The following is a 21,518-nucleotide window of genomic DNA, read 5'->3' on the forward strand; positions in this document are numbered from 1 at the left end:
CATGTTTCATAAATATTACACAAATAACAGTGGTAACACAGTCATCATCACCTTTAAACCTGGCACAAGCCTAAATCTTATTCAATAGTAGTAGTTTTTCCACAGGTGTTAATTGATACATTTGATGAGTTTAATGCATTTTTTGTTTGCCTATGTATGTTCTGTTCATGCTACAGGACATAAACATGATCCAGAAATCAGCCAATAATCCAGCAACAGAGCAATGCATAAAAAAATAATGCAATTACATGTCAAGAATTAGTTTGCATCAAACATCATGTGGAGGGCATGATCTCAATGTGCATTTTAGAAACTGCTGATCTCTTGGGCTTTTTTTTGCACAGCAGCCTCTAGAGAACACATAGCACAATAACACAATGTGTAAGATAGATCAGAGGGGAATGCCCAGCACCCACTCACTCATCATCTATACCACTTTATTCTGTACACTGGGCACACACACATACACACTTACATGCTCATTCACACACTACGGGCAACTTGGGAACACCAGTTAGCCTAATCTTTGGACTGTGGGAGGTAACCGGAGTACCTAGAGGAAACTCACCAAGCACAGGGAGAACATTAAAACTCAATTCGCACAGACCCGAGACTGGAATCAAACATGGACCATGAAGGTGCAAGACGACCATTAAGTCACCTTTTTGAATGGCCAGACAGGCTATAGTAACTCAAATAAACACCTATTGCAGTGGTAATGGTATGGAAAATGTTTTCTTGGCATGCATGGGGGTATGAACATGACATGGGAGTATCATGGCCTCTCCAGTCACCAGATCTGAATCCAGTACCGCACCCTTGGGATGTGGTAGAAGGGAGGATTTGCATGAAAAATGTGGGTTGAAACCATGTTAGACAGTACCGTGAAGTAATGTTTTCGGTATCTTGTGGATTTCCAGTCATGAATAATTGAGGCTGTTCTGAGAGCATATCGGCCAGTTCCACCAGTATTAGTATGCTGGTTATTATAAAGTGGAAAGTGAATTTATCCATTAAAACTGATTAAAAGCAAATTTTTGCATTTTTGCAAATGTGACACATTTAGTGTTGCTCTTCCAGGGATGACTTAAGCAGGTTCTGGACTTACAATTACTGTTCAGAGGAGTGTACATGAGTAAAATCAGAAAACAGATACTTAGTGTAATTAAGAGTTAATGTAAGATTTCATGTTCATAAACACTTTTAGACATAACTGTAAAAATATAAATATGTGCAAGCACCTTTAACATATTTTAGACCCCCACCCCCTCCAAAAAAAACAAAAAAAACAATTAAGGGTTTTTTATACAATTTAACAAATTGGTACACCTCACATTGATTTAAAAGGGACATTAGCCCATATATAATACAATTGTTTTACAGTTCACCATAGATTTATTTTGGTTATTCACTTTGGGTAGTTCCAACTACTTTTCCTTCTAAATCAATGATTCACATGATATTTATTTCTAGCACTCATAATGTCTGTAAGGACACTTACATCACAAATTGACACATTTTAAGAAAATCTAGTATTTGGATAATAATTTAATCAGATTTTAGTCATTTTGGTTTCATCCACTTGCATTTGCAATTTGTCATCGATCGTTTCATATAAAGCATTACTTTCTTTCTTTTCTTTGTCATCTGGTTCCAGCTCATTGTTTTGCTTGAACTGGGCCTCAATCTCAGCAGGGTTGATGTAGGTGTAGAAATAAGCCATTATTGAAAAGATTATACACACTGCCACTAACAGAGAAGCAAACAGCACATACTCTGCCCACTGTAAAAGCAACACAAACACACATATATATGTACACCATGTTAAACTAATGAACTCAATTTACAGACAATAAATTATAAATGATAACTTATACAACATTTTTGTATGCAATCTATATTACATAGTTGTAAATTAAATGTTATGTACCTTGTCAGGTAGCTTTGCCAGCTCTGCCACAATCAGCACAATTAAGTTTCCCACTGCCACAGTGAAGAGCCAGCCTGCCTGCAGTACTGCCTTCATGTTGCTGGGGGCCTGTCAAGCAAAGGAAATCATTCAGCATATACTACTCAATAATGTTTATGTTTTACATCCAGATTATTTTAAACCTTACTTTGTGTATTTATTTTTTTTAAATAAGAACTATACAAATCCAGTTCAATTGAAATTTTCATTGATGTTCTTAGAATAAGTGTTTTATATGGTACACTGTAATGGCAACATTTTAATTAGAAGCTTATATGACGCTCATTTTTAATAGAGACATCTACATCTCTTTTTGAATAGATTCATATTTTTGCATACACAGTCCTGGATGATCTCCTATTGTACCTGTGAGTATGAGAATTCCAGGCCAGTGACAGAGAACACCACTTCTCCTGCAGTAATCAGGAAATACTGAGGGATCTGAAGGGCCATGCTCACAGAATTGGACTGAATATCTTCCACTTTCACTACAGAACCACCACACTACACACAGACCAAAAATACCAGTTACTGTAGTTTACACAGATTTGATACCACAGGATATGTTAGTTTTTTAACATCTTAAAAATTAACAAAACTCTTAAGAATTAGTGTCATTGTAACACCTATCAGAACACCTACATGAAGTGTTACTAAGATTATATTATATATTATATATTATATATGATGGGTGTTTTCGCGCACAGTTATTTATTTATTTTTCCCAGTCCTGTTAAAGTAGATGTGAAAGCCGTATAGGTAAAAGTGTCTCACAACGGCCCTTAATAGCGGCAGCTGAGAAACAATTTCGCCTCGATGGCTTTCATGTCCACATTTTATGTCTGGATACTTTACCTCCAGACCACATGTTCACAACACAACCTTTAATGGACTCAGACACCAGCTGTGTAACTGGACTGACAATTATGTCATTAAAAATGGCAAAAAACTGTACTGAAAAAAGAAAAGCTCTGAAAAAAGGAAACCAATAACTAAGCAAGCCAGCAACTAATTTGTGTTTCTTACACTTTACTCGTGACTCTCATTTAAGCATTTGGCATAACACAAATATATGTGTACTATATAGGACTACTGTACATGTACATTTATTTTAACTATCAGGAACTCCTTGAGAGAGATCAGCAAAGAACGTCTAAATAAATTAATTGGAAGTCTACATTAACGCAAATAAACAATATTTACAACCATGGTGAGCAGAAAAGCATCTATATATATGAATGATTTCATTGATTTTTGCTGCTGTCACATGAAAGGCTGACTCTACCATGTGAAGTGGTCTGAGTACACCTTTGTTTGCGGGTCGTTTTATAGGGGCCAGAGCTCAGCAATTACTATCTTCACATACTGTATGTACAAAATGCTGGGTCAACGACCATTTGGAATCTTTAAAATGGATTGAGTGTGACCAGATATCTATGAACAAGTAAAACCTGTACAAACTGTAACAAACTTAACATAATATTGGACTTACATTTTCAGCCCAGTTCAGTGTGCTGGGTATTAGAAAGGTGTATGCTCCTCCAAACCCAAACTGTGTAGAGAACTTGCATGAATTCCCATCCTCAGTGATCGTAAATGTCCGACTGATGAGAGAAAATACGCAGCATGAGATATTCCTGTCCTGAATCATTATTATTTTTAATGCAAATTTTCCAACACCAGGAGTAATTGAGAAGGTGAACTTACGACCCCTGTTTAACCTCTGTTCGATTTGAAATAGCTGATGGTTCGATGAGACCAATATCTGAAACATTGAGTGGTGTACTCCGACCATTTACAAATCTGTTGAAAATAAAAGGAGCAACAGTTACCTAATGGATTTGAGAATATTTTAATAGTTATTTACGACATATACAGAACAAAATACATACCAAGAGCATAGTGTACTATGACAGTAAGATATCGCATTATACTGTACGTACTAGACAAAACGTGATCCTACACATAACCTAAGGTTATGAATGATAATATGAATAATGAATAATATAAATAACGATATGAATAATGACTTAAAACTAGTCATTTGAGACTCGACTGACCTGACTGCATTTTTCCCTTGCTCTGGTTTTGAGGTTAAATCCTTTTCCTGAGAGAATTGAGCAGAGATTATATCACATCGTTTAAGTTTTGACTTGGAATTTGGATAGTCTTATAAATAAAAGGAAGCCTTATACTTACCAGATACATACTTCTACGATCAGATGGGATGATGAGGGTCTGACGTTGTCCCAAACCCAGGGTGAAGGTTTCATTGATCTCAGAATTCAAAGAAACTGCAATATTTGGACTGTCAAATGTCATATAGTCCTCACTGGCCTGTAGTGGACATAAAGAGATTTATGTCTTACCCTCACCCAGCATCAATGCCTGACCACACTAATGCTCTTGTGGCTGACTGGGCAAATTCCTATAGTCATACCGCAACATTTAGTTGAAAAGTTTTCCTAGAACATTGAAATCTATTATAAGAGCAAAGGGGTGCCAAATCTGTCCTAATTGTTTTTAAAGGGCACATGTGTGTCTTTGTGTGTGGGTGTGTCTATGTGTTGTACCTGCAGAGATCCAAGCAGAAAAGGTGGATTGGGAGGGATGTTGACTTGAAGCTGAGCATTTCCCATATTCACTACCTTCAGCTGACTTTGTGTGGAAGATGGAAAAACTGGCAGTGTTTTCTGAATATATACAAGTGCACAACAGTATATTAAAAGTAAACAAGCATCGTTTAGGAATAAAAACTGTCAATGAAAATGTTAAGGACATAGATATATAGTTTGCAGTATCTCAGTGTGATCATTGCTGATGGTGTGAATTTAAATGAGTATCAGTTTAACACTCACATCGATCTCCATCTGGACCAGAGCTGCAGCTACAAATGCCATGGCAGCCAAGAACATCCCAGTGGTCATCCTCTTTAAAGGGCTAGGGGGAGAGTTTAAACATTAACACTACAAGCCAAAAACCTTATGATCTACAGTAACTTTGTTATTTAAAAAAAAAAGTTTAGATTTTTTTTATTAGAACTGACATTAATGTATTCATGTTCATAGAACAAACAGATTTGGCTAAATAAACTGCAACAATAACGTAAACACCTACAGTAACTGCAACAATAACGTAAACACCTACAGTAACTGCAACAATAACGTAAACACCTACAGTAACTGATGCTTAATTCACTTTCCTTTAAATTCTAATGTTCTACTAATTCTACTGCTGCTTCTTTGTCAAATCTACATCTGAACCGAATAATCTCAAATTAGTAGTGAAGGAAGCCTAAAAAGTCTTTCATATATACCGTATAATGCACTCATAAGAGTTGCATCTGAAGGCTTTTAGAATACACACTGGACAAGATGCTCATACATTGCTGAGCATGATGCATATACATTCCAGCACACCTACAGGTCATTTAAAACGGTAATTCACTCTATGCTGTTTAGTTGGTGGAAGAAGCCAGAAAATCCAAAAAACTGCAACAACCCTCCCATAATCATATTTTATTTACAATTCTATAAATTATATTTATTGTTTATTTATACATTTTGCATTGACATTTTCATTCTGTAATTACTGTAAAAATAAATGGCTCCTGAAGGTAAACACTATTTTGTTTGATTAGTTTGAAGAAGGGATTCTTACGTGAAGTTGAAGCCACACTTGCTGATTAGAGGATACACGATTCTGTCCATGATGGGTACCAGTGTGAGAATCAAAATGGGGTTCACTGTCTGCTCAAGACAAAGAAACGCTCACGATGTAACGCGATATGAAAGTGCATTCAGCTCAGTCACACCTTGTTTAGGTCTAATACAGACATCATCACTCACCTGCATCTGCTCTGGCTGCAAAACCAGCGCTCCCTATAGGCACAAACAGAAATAAAACATCATCACATGCTCTTATAATCAGTTCTATTGAATACTTTCTGGTTTCTACACTGATTTTGGAGTATTCAGTTAAACAACTCACAAGGGTCCCGTCCATGGTGGTTGCTTGGAGGGTCCAACGAGAGCCCTGTAGACCAAATCACAACAGTAAGGTTTTTTTTTTTCAAAGTTTTTTTTTTTTATCATTACATTATAAATACTGGATACACTGATGTGCCAGAACATTAAAAGCATTAACATTAAAACCATGCTAGTGGAGGATCATGTAGGTGCTGTGGGCTGCGGAGGGGGACCTCGACGGATCAGGATCATTTGTCTCATGGATGCTCGATTGGGTTGGGATGGTGGAAAATCCGAAGGTCAGATCAACAACCTTGAACTTTTTGTGTGCTGGACCATGTGTGTGGCAGATTGTGATGCACTTGGTCCTCTGATACTTTTCTATTACGGCCAGCGTTTACTTTTTTCAGTGGTTTGTGCTGCATTGGCTTTTCTGGGGGATCGAACCAGACAGTGAGCCTTGGGTACCCATGATCCTGTCACAAGTTTACTGGTATATGATTGATAAGCAATGTTATTCAATTCATGTTATAGCTGATCATGTAACACCCTGTAGATAATTCACTGGTTAATACACAAATCATCATGGCATGAAGCAGTAAAAGTAATTTAGTGATTTTTTTTTCACTATGTAGTAGATAGTTTTAGATAGAAGAAGAAAAAAATAGAGATACTTTAAAAACAGATTTCTTTATAGTAGGAAAAAAATAAATGCAGGTAAGGTGGCAGTGTTACCTTTTGGTCAAACAGAGTCCAGAACATTGGGAGAGGAATGTAGAGAAACAGCACTTTGAGCACCATCTTTATTTGAGCAATGAGGAGTTTCTGTAACATGCAGGGCAGAGCAAAGTGTTTAGTTTATACTGTATGAATGAAAGATAGTTACATAAGTGCTTTATAAGGAAGAAATAACATGATGAGACGTTCTGTTATAGGAAAAAAAAAGGAACGACAAGGTGTAAAATTTGCACCCATGAGCAGCTGATTACTTTCCTATTATAGCATCTCCTCAAGTGTTTTCTTTTTCTTTTCCTATAGCAGTGTGACAACAATCATATGCATTTTATTGAGAAAGAATTCACCATACTAATTATTGGTTAGTTCCTGTTATCACTAACAGCTCTGATCATCAAGCTGTATATCCAGAAGCCTTTCCTGTGTCAGAAAACTTGCAGCTTTACCTGCTTTTACTGTTAACATGGTAACACTGGAGACTTCTTTTAAAATGCCAAGTGAACATTTCCATACAAGAAGCTTTATTATATCAATGATACGATTATTCATATTTTCCCTTATTTATTAGGAGCTTCTCCCATGCATCTCCATGGATTGAATGTCGCTACAGTAAAAAACATTATCAGGATGTATGAGATTGGAATGAACAAACAGAATTAATAAAAAAAAAATGAATCAACATGAACTTATATCCGAAAATCAAGACCTGAGCAGCACTGTGTGAAACTGAAAAACGAACTAAGCGGAAAGAGAGTGAACGTACATCGTATTTCTCATCAGCCCAGTCCATCCAGTGCTCTCTCTTTGGGTATCTGCTGCTCCGGTGTCTGAAACGGTTCTTAATAGCAAACTAGGAAAAGAACATAGATGCTTATTTGTTATAAAATTCAGATACAGAATGCAAACATTTAACAATATTTCAGGCTAACAATTTCTTAAAGCTTTAGTCTGCGCGAAGAAACATGTTTGTGTGATACACTTACCCAGATGCATTTACACACGTCCAGCATAATGTTGCCTTTAGGTTCAGTTTTAACATACATGCCACTGCCAGCAATGAAAATAACTGCAGATTAACAGAACACACAAGCTCTTAGCTCTTCTGGTGATGTGCAGGTACACAACAAGCTCTCATTCCATTTGATAAAAGTTGGAAAAATCATCTATATAGAAACCATGCTTATAACTACAACTGTTAGGACACTCACTCAGAGAGACCACCATGAGGGCTGCAGGAACACCAAAAGCCAGCGGGTAGCATTGACTTTTAGTGTAAATACCACACTGCTGACCTGTGCACAGATTCACACAAACATACAGGTCACGAAAAGGTCGAAAGGTCACTTTAATAAACCTGTTTCATCTGGGAAGGGAACGTGTTATACCTCGGAGAATGGGGGTGATGAGAGTGGAGAGGAGGCTGCCGCCATTAATACACAGATAGAACACAGAGAAGAATGTACTCCGTTGCCTCGACTGTACAGCCAAGAGAGCAAGGCATGACAATGATTTAGTTCGCACTGAATATACAAAGTGTGGATTCAAACATTTTCGTGCATTAAAGGAAGGTATGCATTAACGGTCAGACCTGGTGGTCCTTAAACTGATCTCCTCCAAATGCAGACACGCAGGGTTTAATGCCACCTGTACCAAAAGCGATGAGGATCAGCCCTAACAACGCCAAGGAGCTAGAATAGAAGCATGATATTAATAAATAGGAATGAACAGCTTGCAGTTTTACAAATGTTGTAACGAGACACGTCAGTGGCAAGGCCGCGACTCACACATGCAGTTCCATACTGTCTGGTTTGCCGTCTCTGTTTGAGTCAGTCAAGTCATGAATAGCACTGACTGCGATGACGATCTGGCCGATGGCATAGACAATGGACAGGTAGATGATGGTTCTGCATGGGGAAATTGTCAGGACAGATTAGAAATTTTGGTCAGTCTTAAAGCATCTTGCGTTTATTAACGATGTCGGGTTCTAAACAGGCACTTACTGGAACTTTCCAAGCCAGGAGTCAGCCACGATGGCTCCGAGTATGGGAGTCAGGTAGCACAGGGCCACAAAGGCATGATAGATGGAGGTGGCGAGGTCATCGTCCCAACGCAGGAAGTACGTGAAGTAAAGCACCAGCACCGCTACGTGGCAATGTATACACAAAGGGTGTCTTACTGTCCAATCGTCTTAATTGACTTCTTCTTCTTTGTCTTTGGGCTATTCCCTTACAGGGGTCGCCACAGCGAATTGTCTTAATTGACTGAACTTTGTGAATTCACTAAATCACACTTTTTCGCAATTTTTTTAAAATAAAGCAAAAAGGACCAATGAATGCTTTATCATGACTGTGGAATTGTGTTGATTACTTTAAGTATTTTATTTTATCATACCCATTATTATTCCAATAACTGCACTGTGCAGATCACTCTTCTCTTACCGCGCATTCCATAGTAGGAGAATCTTTCACAGAACTCGTTGACGACAATGAAAAATATACTGACTGGATAACCACAGTATTCCACGCTCTGCACACACACACACACACACACACACACACACACACAAAATCACAGGAATACATTTCATTGCATATACTAGTGGTGTTTAAGTCAAACCGAGACTTCTGCACAATAACAGATCACAGATATAAGAGTAAAAATGACCTTTATTTCTAGACTAATGCACGTGTTTCACTGTTGCTTGGATACCATCAATGTAGAAAGTTTTTACAGTATTCTGATGCCATGATCAGACTGCCTGCTTCACATCTAAAATGCGGGCCTCCCAGGAACTCCTAATGGTTCAAACATGTGGAAATGGAATAACATCCAGCTAAGTTCCTGTAATCAGTTAACTGCAAGTGCTGTCCAAGGATCAGACGTTCCACTCGCTGAATGTTTAAGGGAACGACTGCAGTGGGATCTGAGCTACATCCACCCAGGACCGTCATTCACAGACGTGTGGCATTTTCCCCGAAAGGTTTGCACCATTTAAATGTTTGACTTTGGCTACAAATCTCTTTACTGTACTTTGCTTGAAGTCTTCTATAAATGTCCATCAGTTGTATGCCTTCGTTCACAAGTCCTGGTTTGACATGAATGACCCTGGTATAGTGTTGTAACTTAGGATCACTACCTGATACAACTTCATATGGGATCTAAATTTATGTCAGAATGGCTAAAATGTGCTGAAAGTAAAATCTTTACTTTAAAAATCTTTTAAATCCTGGGTTCTGGAATACTTCCTGATATAGACGGTTTAGCGTTTTCTGCTGATTAAACTGTTCAGATAACTATCAACCTTCCTGATATGGCTTGGGTGTGTCAGTGCTGTAAAAACATTAAAATGTGTTAAAAGGCTACTTCACACACAGCTTTGAGAACTTTATTATTATATGTTGTCCAGCAGGTGGCAGCTGAGTTCCTGATACTGTGTATCTGCTAAAACTGAGTACCATATGTACCAGGGGTACAATGAGCTTTCAGGAGGTTATTAAAGGTTTTATTATTATTTTCTGTCTATGTAACAGCACTGAGGCGAGATTCATAGTTTTATAAGGCAGCTGTTTCGTGTCTGCATAAACTGCATAAATTCTGCATGTAAACAAACACAGGACTCGAGCTACAGTGTGGATGTAAGTTTCTGATTACAAAGTAATAATGTTGTTCCAGATTTCATGTGATAGGAAAGTGATATGAAAGTGTCACATGAGTGTGCTTAGTCTATACATTATCCTTATTGTAGTTTTTACAGATATCATATATATATCAGACTAAGTATTAAACAAAATTCAGTCCGACTTACAACCGATAAACACAATCCTATTAATATCGTGCGATTTTCCAAAATAAATGAATAAATAAATATCAACAACAAAAAGAAAATGCAAAAATGAATGTATTATAATACAAAATTGCAATAGTTTCGGTGACAGTGCTGTTCTGACCTTAGATTTCTTCTCATCTTTCTTCTCTTTGTCTGTCAAATCAATAGGAACGATCTTCTTCAGTATAAATCCACATTATATAAATACATACATACATGATATAAAAGTGACAATGCTATATGATAATGCTACATGATCTTACCCGTCATGGTTGTGTGTGACATGCTGAGTGGCAGTGGATGGAAAGACCTGTGTGTCTACAGAACCTGCAGTGTAAAGGTGAAACGCTGCTCCCTAGAGTGGACTGTGGCCCTGTTTATTAGCCCTTTCTCTGAACAAACAATTACACAGTGATGGAGGGAGTGAGAGAAAGTGAGAGAACACTAGTTTAAATTCTGTAACAGTACTAAATACTAAATAATATCTATAAATATTAATTACAGGTAGCAAATAAATATAACAGATAAAAGTTATACAAAAAAAAAAAAGACGGCGATGATATATTCTGTGGAGAAGGACAATGAGATGGTAGTGGTAGTGAAATCCAGCTTATTTAAGGTTTATGGAATCTAGGAAATCTAGGATTGCTGAATTTGGGTGAAAATGCTGTAAGAAATCCAAAAGATATAACTGAGCTTTTTTTTTTTTTTTTTAGCAGGTGTTTTATCAGGATGCATAAAGATTTTTTTCCCTACAAGCAGGACATATTAATGCAACAGGGACAATAAACACGGCAAATGAAATGAGTGGGAGATTCACACTATCCAACGGAAATGAGCAGGACCGCGACAACACAAACACATTCAGGGTCAATGTTCAGGCAGATACAGTATGAACAACTCTTACACTAAGTCCCCTTCTTGGCCCATTCCTCTTGGCCATAGTGGAGTTTGGAGTGTGACTGAGGTTGTGGACAGGTGTCTTTTATACTGATAACAAATGACATTAATAAGGTAGCGAATAACTAAGGTAGTCCTCTTAAAAAAAAAAGTTACAGGTCTGTGAGAGCCAGAAGATGATATATCATGAAGAGCTAGAGCCTTCTCTTCCCAGGAAAAGAAGTTCATTTAGAGTTACCAGCCTCAGAAAACATCAATTAAGAGCACTTTGGATTAGAGCCGTTATGAAGTCTTTACAGAGCAGAAATAGCAGAGACATCCCAAGATCAATTGTTTAAAGGAGATTACTGCACATCCTGGATGCCTTCAGCATTGTTTTACAGTGTAGAAAGAAATAAAAATCAGGAAAGATGGGATTAGAAGGTGTGTCCAAACTTTTGACTGGCAACGTGTGTATACACAGTGCTGTGAAAAGGTATCAAACAAATGTTACAAGGATAACCTGAGTCAATACAAAATGTTTTCAAATGATAAGAAAGAATTGTGCTGGAAATATCATAAATAAACCGTGATTTTTGGAAAGCTGGCCACATCCAGACCTGATTACTGCCAGACCAGTTGCATCACTTAAATAAAATGTAACTTAAATTGGATGAATGTAATTATCAGGTTTTAGGGACTTGTTGAACAAGAGCTAAAATGAGTTAGTTTGAAAATTATTTGAATGTTTAATATTTAAGACAACAAACAAAGAAGCCATTTTAAAATAGTGAAATTTATTTAAAACAAGCATTAGGGAACATCTGACATACAGTAGAACAGTGACTTTCTATTAAATAGAGATAAAACAAATCCTCATTGTGAATATAAAAAGCATCTGATAAACATTTAAAGCAACACAATGTGGTAAATGTCTCTGCTCCTTCACTGGCTCCTCTCCTCCCCTCTTTGGCAAGAAGGATCAACACCATGATTACAGTGTCTGAAACACAGCAAGAGCTCAGCTTGCTTTATATTGCACTCTTTTTAGATACATTTCATGGCTTTGAAAATATCTCTATCTGAGATATTAAAGTGATGTGTGTCTGTGTTTTGTTCATGCTTAGGTTTGTGGACTCCATCATATTCTTTTTCCTCATATAAAACAGAAAAGCAAAGCTAAAAAAAAATATATAGAGGCTAAGCAGACTATTTGTAAGATATCTGTAACTGACATTCTGTACAAATGGTATTACAGGGTTTTAAATTAGGAATGAAAAACAAGGAGTAAGAAATAAAATAAGTGTCTAAAAAAATTGGCAAAGGATGGGTATAAAACATGTAAAAAGTCTCCACAGGAAACAGTAACTCAGATTCCCAATCAGAATGGGATAGAAACAAAAAATAAAAATAAAAATATAATATATATGTTTACCCAAACCCAGCTAACAGTGCCATACTGCTACTCTATCCTCTATTCTAGGGTCATCAATACAGCAGAAATTCTCTGCTGGATTTTGAAGAGAGAGTGACGGAGAGACAGATGGAGAAAAAGACAGCAGACCTAATTTTGCTGTTGTGTGTGAAGGCAGTCATGCACCAAATGTGAAAGATTGCTAAGCTGAGTAGAGGGCGAAGCTCAGACCACAGACGAGGACGTGGGTATGCCCTGGATGCTGGCTGCAGTGGGCGTGCCACTGATGGCATTGAAGATGTGAAGGGAGTCTGGCAAAGGGCTCTTCATGGCGTCTTCCACAGTAGAGATCTACAGCGACGGAGAGAGAGATAGAGAGAATGTGTGTGGAAGAGGGACGAGGAAAAAGAGAGAGAGAGAGACAAGGAGTAAATATCAGAATTCAGGAGTCTGTTGGAATAAGAAAGGAAATAAAATTCATGTTATGTGTTACCATCCAATCTGGTCAGGTAAGCGGAGGAGAAAGAGAGAGAAAGTAATGTTTGATACAGTCACATCTCTGGTTTCCGTGTCAAAGGTGCGTGAGTGTGTGTATATAAACATATATAAACAAATATATATAAACAAACATACTGTATATACACACATACACTACCGTTCAAAAGTTTGGGGTCACTTGCAAATTTCTTTGTTTTTGTTTAGTGATTTATTTTCTACATTCTACAACAATACTCGGGATTTCAAAACAAAAAAATAACACATATGGAATTAGGTACTTACGTAACAACAACAAAAACAACAGTTAGTTGTTATTTTAAGACACAGAGGTCAACTTTTGAACAGTAGTGTACATACATACATACATGCAGGCAGGCATGCACACATACATAAAACGTGTAGCTAATCTGCAGGATTAACAGACTGGGTAAAACCACCTGACACAGCACAAGTGTCTGTGTGTGGTGCATGTGTTTTATATCTCTTACCGTCTCGTGCATAATTGCAGAGAGTTCCCTGGTGAGGTCTCTGTAGTTAGCCTTCATTTCATCATGATACTCCTGCTGGTCCTCTTTAATGAGTCTCTCATTAATGCCCAGCCCGTGACCACATGCCTCCACAAATTGCCTACATATGCCGCAACACAAAAACCATGACAGCCAACACACAATGAAAGTTAATCTTTTCCGGATTTTTTTCCCAGTATTGAATGTCACACCCTGTACAGAGTGTATAAGCACCTACCTGAACACCTCTTTGAGCTGTTTGACTTTGTTGTCTGGGTATTTCTTAGATGTAGTATCATCGAGGAAAGCTCTCGCATAGGCCAGTGGGCCGGCATTCACCTAGTGCAGGGACAGCAGGTTTAAACACTACTGCAGGTTAATGCGCTTATTATTTAACATCATTTTCACAAGTGGTCGGATTATGTACCTGTACGCTGATGCTGCCCTGTAGTTTGAGCTGTAGTCTAATCATATCCACTTCATTTGAGGCACAAAGCTGACGCAGCTCAGCTACTTTTTTACTCATTTCATCAATAGCCACCTCGATGGGGTTTAGGTCTGTGTGGTGCTGATACATCACCGCTATCCGCTTCTTAACGTATGGGAAACAGTGTGTGGCTGTGGGAAAGAGACTGTCTTAGCTTATATCATCTATGAAGTGTGGAATTTAATATCTATACATATTATTTCCTTGGGTAAGTCACGGCTCTTTTGCTGTGGGGTAAACACTCTTGTTTATCAGGATATACAGATAAAGGTTGGACTTTTGCGACTGATGGATCATATAATGATAAAGTCTAGCTGTTTAGCTGACCCATTCAAAATCTAATCTCTCTTATTAGTCACTTCTGCCTGCCTCAATATCCTGTGTTTACATTCTACTCACAGAAATAACTTACAATAGGATTCCATAATGCACTTTAGAACTTTCCCAAACACAAACATCCCTAAAGTTAGTAGTAACAGTGTGATATAGTGTGAGGAACATCTGAACAGTCCACTTAAAGAGTTCTGAGCAGCATGGTGTAGCGAACAATTGTGCATCCATTGTGGCTACTTATGTTCAGAAGAACATTTCTAACACAGCAATAAACTACTGACATCCAGTGGTGCCAGGAACAGGATAGTAAGCTGTCTTTTCTTTATTGGCCTACAGTTATGACGCCAACGTATGCACAATGCATCTATCATCGTGTAAAACTCATGCCCAGCTGATGTCATGCTGTTCAAAAGGTCTAAGGTGGCACCATCTCCCACCTAGATAGGTGTACTTAATATGCTACCACTTTTACATTATTTAAACACTTGAACTAGCTCATAATTTCAGCATTTCCAATTAATAAAAGTTGACTGTTCCTTCAATTGCCTTATGCTTTTATTCCGACACGGTAAAGTACTTGTGGATGCCATTATACATTCTCTCACAATCTTCTATTAAACCTTTGGTAGAAATCTACAATGTTGCAAATAAAATATTGTTAAAGATGCAGAATGAATCTCAAGTAAGATCATAAAGCTACATACTGGTAAGTATAGTCCTGCGCTTGCACTGCTCCTCAATGCCACCCTGCTTCTTGCCCGAGACAGTGAAGGGCATTTCAAATACAAAGCGGCGAATGTTGTGGCTTCTCTCAAATTCAGTCTTCTTTTCCACCAGCTCCTTCTCCTCCAGGAAGGGAGTGACATGAGTCACCTGGATATATGCATACTTGGAATCCAGGTCTTTAGGATTAATCTGCTCCAGAAACAAAAATCATGCTAAAACATCACACTAACCAGAAACTCACTGTATATGTATACACACTAGAGAATTTATGAATTCATCGCATTGCTTTCCATTTCGATCAGAAAGATGCACTCACCTTTCCCGAGTCCTGAATCATCTTGACGTTCTCCGCTCCAAATTTCTCAGAGTAGAGTTTAAGGAGTCGCTGAGAAATCTCGGACAACGGGGTAAATTTGGGCTCTTTGTAGATGTATTCTTTACCATCTTCATCCTCAAAGAATCCCTGGGAGAGATCACAAAACCCCATGAAACAAAGCAGCCAAGTCTGTAGTACTGAGTTGAAAAGAATACACTCAGGTTATTTTTTTTATACACAACAACAGAAAACATGTCGGATAACATGAGTGTTCAAGTTAGACTGTGCAATAATTAGGAAATGGTTAATTGATGTTATGCACAGACATCAAGACAGGCAGAAAAGCACATAAATGCAGCCACCAAGACAAGCCAGAAACCTCAGCACCTGCATGAAGAGCTGCAGTGTTGTTGTTTTTTTAAACACAAGAATACACGTTTTGTATCTCCCAATCTGTTATCTGAGCAAACCCAGTCATAGAGCAATAAAATGAATGAAAGCAGTGATATGACTAAAGCACATTACTATTATTTTAGAAAGGCTGCAATCAATACCAGACTCTAAGGATTAATTATCCTATTGTATTTCCAAACGAAAGCACTACACACAAATACACGTTACACAGTCACAGTAGATTAGCAGCTAATGGCTGCAAACATGCAGGCGCTTTAGAACAATAAGAAGCCATGAGATCAAGGACATATCCCTCTAAAGACAATGAGAGTACTTTATGGCGAAATGCTCATATTTCTTCAAAGAGCGATGCTCAGACTTGTAAGACGGGCATTCCGGTCAAACCAGGACTTGTTTTGACACAGTAGGCAAGAAAGAATTTTTGTCTTGATTGCATTGTCACCTGTGAGGAACTCACCACCTCCCAAAAAAATCTGTGCAATTGTATCTGCAGGGAACGTTATGAGCATTTTTTTTTTTAATTGGACAAATGTGGCATCATTTAGGGGTATTTCCTATCCTATGGTGTCAGCATAAACAGAGAGTACTACTATGGTTTTATAAAATGTGAATAATGCTCTCAGGAAAAAAAAATGGCCTGGTTTCGTCACCAGTCGTTTTGTATTTTCAGGACAATGCACGACCACATACTGGCCACCAAACAACTTGCACATTACAGGAACTCGGCTAGGGGTTATTGCTACATCCCCTGTACAGTCCTGGTCTCACTCAGTGCCATTCCTGGAAGGCCAACATTACATATGTGAAGCAGGCAGTCTGATCACGGCTCCATTGTACTGAGAAGACACCATGTCTACCATGATGGTATGACTTGAACGCCCCTCGTACAAGTGCATAAAACTTGATAATGAAATGAAGTAATCTGTCTTCTTCTCAAAGCAAGAAAGCATAATTAGAGACTGGTAATATGGTAGTGTAACACAGCAAACTCAAACCAGCCAATGTGTACAAGAACTTACCGCTGCCTTTAAGGACAGAAGCAGAAAAAGATTACAGTGTTATAATCAGAGTTAAAGTAATGTGCAAATGCTGGATGGAGAGAAATGACGAGTTAATTACATTCTTGCTATCTTTTGTTTTACTGGTTATTACATGCTGCCAAACTGTAATATTCTGCAATGCTTCCCCATGTTTTTCATCAGAGTTAGAACTCAATTTTATACATTTTTACATACAGTATAAATGTGTTTAATTACATTTACAGCATTTGGCAAACACCCTTATCCAGAGCAACTGAAGTTTATCTCATTTATACTACTGAGCAGCGGCTGCTTGGCAGTGCTGGAAGGTGAACTTGTGACCTACCGATTAGTAGTCCAAAGTCTTAACCACTGAGCTGCCACCACTTCCCATAAATGAATATGTAATATTTAGGGGAGCCAATTATTTGCAACCTAACTGATCTTAATTAATGGCTATTTGTCTTTCTTGGTGCGATCTTGAGAGTTCCTTACCTGCCCAAAGAAGGCCACTCTGAAGTAGGTTCCCAGGAGCCTCTTTCCTGTATGCATCACCTCTGTGACTTTACTGTATGCACGATGAAGCGTTTCATATAGATGTGCCAGTTTCTGTAACATCCAAAGCAGGTGAACATGTTCACAAATTGCATAACAATATATACATATATATTTATATATCCCTAGGTGTCACATATTTGTTATTGTACCTCAAAGTCTCTGCGTTTCTCATAAATAGGTATGATGAGTTTGTAGATATCAGAGATAAGCTCATATCGTTCTGCTTTCCAGAGTCCATCAGCACACTCCTCTAACAGCTCCATTAGGACATCCTAAAACATCCACATCAAACCCAAACAAATTCATTAGGCCACATCACCTTTATTGTCCAAAGTACAATCTTTATGCTTATTAGCAAACCAAAGCCCAATTAATCTCGCTAACAAGTGGTTTTCTTATGGTCACACAGATGTTTAGTCCCAATTCTGTAAGTTTTTATTGTACGGTGTGTGTATGTATGGAAAAACGCTCATCTGTCTATTATTAAACATCATTGTGCTTTCTATTGCGAATTAATTTATGATGCAAGTTCACCAAATATTTAAGTGATCTCAGATAAGAGTCATTTATGAGTTTTTTCCATAAGGTTGGTGGTTCGCCACCATCCTTCCAGGTTCTAATAACGTGTTTTAAGCCCAATTTCAGTTATTCTCACGATCCCTTTGCTTCCTTGCAAGATGCATTTTATGCTTTTGCACAACCTTTTTGTTAGCCATGTCACATGCAAATAATATGAGTCCAGCTGATTCCCCAAATGATTTTCTAAGACCGATTTAAGATAAAACCACAATGTAATATAAAGAACTGTAATATAAAATCAGCTATTGCTGATAAGATTTAGAGATAAGTATGTACAGATACATTAGTGTATCGTACAGTACTTTTATGTAACTTTCTTATCAGTGTGACTAATGTAGATGAGGACATTATAAAAGCGATTTAGTGCTGTTCCTAATGTGTGAGCAATGTGACAACGCTTGAATGGTTAATGCTGCCACAATCTCTTGGAGGGTGTAGATACAGTCCTGTGACTGACAGGTTCAGACCTCATTAAAGTGCACGTCCTGCATGCCCACATCCTCCATCATAGACGCTTCCTCGTCAATGTTGGGTGTGACCACTCGAAATGCAGAGCAGCCTTGTTTAAACATGCCTACATAAAGACAGAAATGATGACACATCATAAATAAAACAGTATTACTTTTGTATTACTGATAATGAACTACAGTGGATCACTATTGATAGAGTCTACAGTGTGTGGCTGTGGGGAGCTCACCTTTTCTTTTAAGGTATTCAGCTACCAGCGCTGCTACATGCACATAACACATGGCAGCCTGAATGAAAGTTACACAAAAACAAAAGATGACTGACTGTATGTATAGGTAAAGACAGGATATGGGTTAGTCTAAATTTGAAGGTGTGTGTTCATACCTCAGACAGGTCTCCGTTCTTGACGTGGATGCGAGCCATGCTGTCCAGCCAGGTTTTGCGCAGTTCAGGAGTGCTGGCGTACGACTTGGCCAGACTGTACTGCAGGTCTACCAGCATCTCTGGATCTCGCTCATGCTCCTTCATCTGAGCTGTGGCCATCAGAACCGTACGTATTCGCTTCGTCAAGTCTTTCACATCCGATGGAAATGCCGTGTTCTACAAGAGAGCACCGAGTCTAGCAAATCTCTCTTATTATAAAAATCAATCCTTAATAGGACTGCTCATGTATTTGTTCATGTAAGCATTAGCTCGATAGATCACTCACTTTAATGGTCTTGTCACTGTTTGCACAGTTGTTTATGATGGATAGAGACTGCTGAAACCTCATCCCACCAATTCCAATAACATCAGCGATCAGTTGACTGACAGCAATCACCACCTGAGGGGAAATAAGCACTACGTTACTTCAGCACACCTTTCTAAAATCAATAGAAGTCTATGTTTTTTTGCTCTGTATGTTTGTGACCTGCAGATGAGTGCGAACAAAGGACTTCCTGCCTGTGTAATCAAAATTACTCTTCATGAGAAAGTAAAGCAGGTGGGCAGCATCAGAGCGGATGGAGCTGAGTTTGGAGTTACAGCACTTTAGGATCTCATAACAGAAGGATGCACACATATCCGCACGGCCCTCAAAAAATGTACAAGGAAACTGCAGGGTACAAAAGAAAAAAAAAAAAAACTGAATACGAGTTATAAACAGATGTATTTTACAGAACTATATACAGCCATGTTAATGAAATCTTCATGCTACAACCTTAGACATTGAGTCTACACACTGAGTGGCCTGAGGTGAGGTCAAGCTTACTTTGTAGATAAAAGTGCGCAGGAAAGTGAAGACTTGTTTGAGTGCTGTTTCTGACTGATTGATTTGCAGGAAACACAGATGGACTGCAAACACTTTTTTCATCAGGGGGTTGTGCCCATGATCTAAACTCAGCTGCGTCTGAGGAGGAAAATGAGAAATGAAGCAATGAATAAAAAACAAACAAATCTTCACCACACTTTCCTTGTCATTCAATTTCAGAATGAAAATATAGTACTCTTTTACTTAATAAATTTGTATTAAACTATGCAAAAAATCATACAATAAGAGAGTTGCAACATTATTAAAAGTGTTGTACCTTAAATCCCATGATGAAGATGCTTAGTACATCCAGTACGGTCAAACACACTTCAGTAGCAATATTTGCCTCCAGCAGTGACTGGTTTAACACATCTGCATCCGAATGACTGTAGGCTACACACACACACACATATTTTATTTTAACACGTGAAATTATCACAACTTACACAGCAAGTACAAGAATCATGTATGTAAAAGAAAAAGATATGATATGTTAAAGGAGAGGCAGCACAAAGATTTTATGTATTATAAAGAGTCTTAACACCTCTAGCATTCCCCTCTCTTATAAACAGCCTACATGAATTATTATATAAACATTCAAATTCAGTTATTACAGAAAGATGGGTAAGAACACGAGGTATGAGGTAAGGATGGTAAGGAGATGCTGAGATGCGATGTACTACTAAAGATCAAAATTAGTGTTCATATCATGGAATGACTGATGTGCTGGTGATGTAATTATGAAACATGGGATCATGGGACATGAGACTGACTTGATATTAGCTTGCATCAAACTAATCAGTTCTTACCAGGATTTACAAAAATTCCAAGTATACTTGCAATCTTTCTGACACTGAAAACATAGAGACTGGGTTTATTATGCTGACTATGGAAACTTCTGCTGTTTTCACAGAGGCACTTTTTTTTTAATTAAATGGCCTGGAGCAAGAGATGCAGGGTAATGTGTTGTGATCATGGTGACACTGATTATAATGATGATGATAAAAGAAAGAAGAAGTTGAGGAATGAAAGAAAGCATGATGAAGTCAGTGTAACTCACTGTGGTTGTAAGTGTATGAATTATCCAAACTGCTGAGCTGCTGTAAGCGAGCATGCATCATTCCAGCTCTACTGCGGGACACAGGTAAAGTCTGAGACTTGCGCTCATGTGCTACAGACCCTTCCTGGCTCCTAAGGAGGAAACAATGAGACCGGCACAGCCAGATTTAGTAGGGGTAGTGACAGACAGTGAAAAACACAAAGTGAAGAACTGTGATGGGCTACACATGATTAATGTTGTTTTATAAAGTACAGCCAGTGTAGATGACCACTGACGAGCTGTGTTAAATCAATTCAGACCCTATTAATCCCGTAGTTTATGTCCCTGCTCATACTGCGCACAATTCATCAATATCAGTAAAAAGAAAAAATGTCTCGTTGACTGTGTCACCATGCAGGATAAATATAATAGCCTATAATACTGCATAACGATGCCCCTACTTCCATGCCCAGCAACTTGTGAGAAAATGTTGCCT

The 21,518-nt window shown here is 38.1% G+C and overlaps 2 protein-coding genes across 3 annotated transcripts in view; both read right to left on the reverse strand.

The window, feature by feature from the left end:
• Positions 1-1,292: 1,292 nt before the first annotated feature.
• On the reverse strand, positions 1,293-10,838 carry slc15a1a (solute carrier family 15 member 1a). The gene is made up of 23 exons (XM_053496887.1): positions 10,762-10,838; positions 10,620-10,651; positions 9,111-9,198; positions 8,673-8,814; positions 8,457-8,576; positions 8,261-8,360; positions 8,058-8,148; positions 7,881-7,964; positions 7,656-7,738; positions 7,436-7,522; positions 6,673-6,762; positions 5,960-6,004; positions 5,818-5,850; positions 5,630-5,718; positions 4,828-4,909; positions 4,543-4,662; positions 4,169-4,306; positions 4,030-4,076; positions 3,677-3,772; positions 3,462-3,573; positions 2,336-2,473; positions 1,931-2,038; positions 1,293-1,783 (listed from the first exon to the last, which is right to left on the reverse strand). Exons 1-23 carry the CDS (start codon positions 10,781-10,783, stop codon positions 1,553-1,555), a joined length of 2,178 nt encoding a protein of 725 aa, XP_053352862.1. The 5' UTR covers positions 10,784-10,838; the 3' UTR covers positions 1,293-1,552.
• Positions 10,839-12,154: 1,316 nt separating this feature from the next.
• zmp:0000001200 (dedicator of cytokinesis protein 9) overlaps positions 12,155-21,518 on the reverse strand; it is an 84,917-nt gene continuing 75,553 nt past the window's right edge. For both annotated transcript variants that reach the window (XM_053495992.1, XM_053495990.1), the window contains 16 exons: positions 21,044-21,174; positions 20,261-20,376; positions 19,945-20,082; positions 19,606-19,788; positions 19,405-19,518; positions 19,080-19,295; positions 18,925-18,982; positions 18,695-18,801; positions 17,798-17,920; positions 17,586-17,699; positions 15,658-15,804; positions 15,320-15,530; positions 14,223-14,413; positions 14,034-14,134; positions 13,778-13,916; positions 12,155-13,142 (listed from right to left, as the gene is read on the reverse strand). In XM_053495992.1, the coding sequence (XP_053351967.1) occupies positions 13,017-13,142; positions 13,778-13,916; positions 14,034-14,134; positions 14,223-14,413; positions 15,320-15,530; positions 15,658-15,804; positions 17,586-17,699; positions 17,798-17,920; positions 18,695-18,801; positions 18,925-18,982; positions 19,080-19,295; positions 19,405-19,518; positions 19,606-19,788; positions 19,945-20,082; positions 20,261-20,376; positions 21,044-21,174 (2,215 nt within the window). In that variant the 3' untranslated portion in view covers positions 12,155-13,016. The remainder of the gene's footprint in view (positions 13,143-13,777; positions 13,917-14,033; positions 14,135-14,222; positions 14,414-15,319; positions 15,531-15,657; positions 15,805-17,585; positions 17,700-17,797; positions 17,921-18,694; positions 18,802-18,924; positions 18,983-19,079; positions 19,296-19,404; positions 19,519-19,605; positions 19,789-19,944; positions 20,083-20,260; positions 20,377-21,043; positions 21,175-21,518) is intronic.

The sequence above is a fragment of the Clarias gariepinus genome, chromosome 5, assembly GCF_024256425.1.
Source record: "Clarias gariepinus isolate MV-2021 ecotype Netherlands chromosome 5, CGAR_prim_01v2, whole genome shotgun sequence".
Lineage (NCBI taxonomy): Eukaryota > Metazoa > Chordata > Actinopteri > Siluriformes > Clariidae > Clarias > Clarias gariepinus.

Excerpts from the sequence above, each read along its gene's own strand:
- slc15a1a (XM_053496887.1), bottom strand. The coding sequence starts at position 10,783 with ATGTCACACACAACCATGACGG. Across the intron at positions 8,815-9,110 it reads CTCCTACTATGGAATGCGCG|CGGTGCTGGTGCTTTACTTC; the intron begins GTAAGAGAAGAG and ends ATTGCCACGTAG. Across the intron at positions 1,784-1,930 it reads TGGCAAAGCTACCTGACAAG|TGGGCAGAGTATGTGCTGTT; the intron begins GTACATAACATT and ends TTGCTTTTACAG.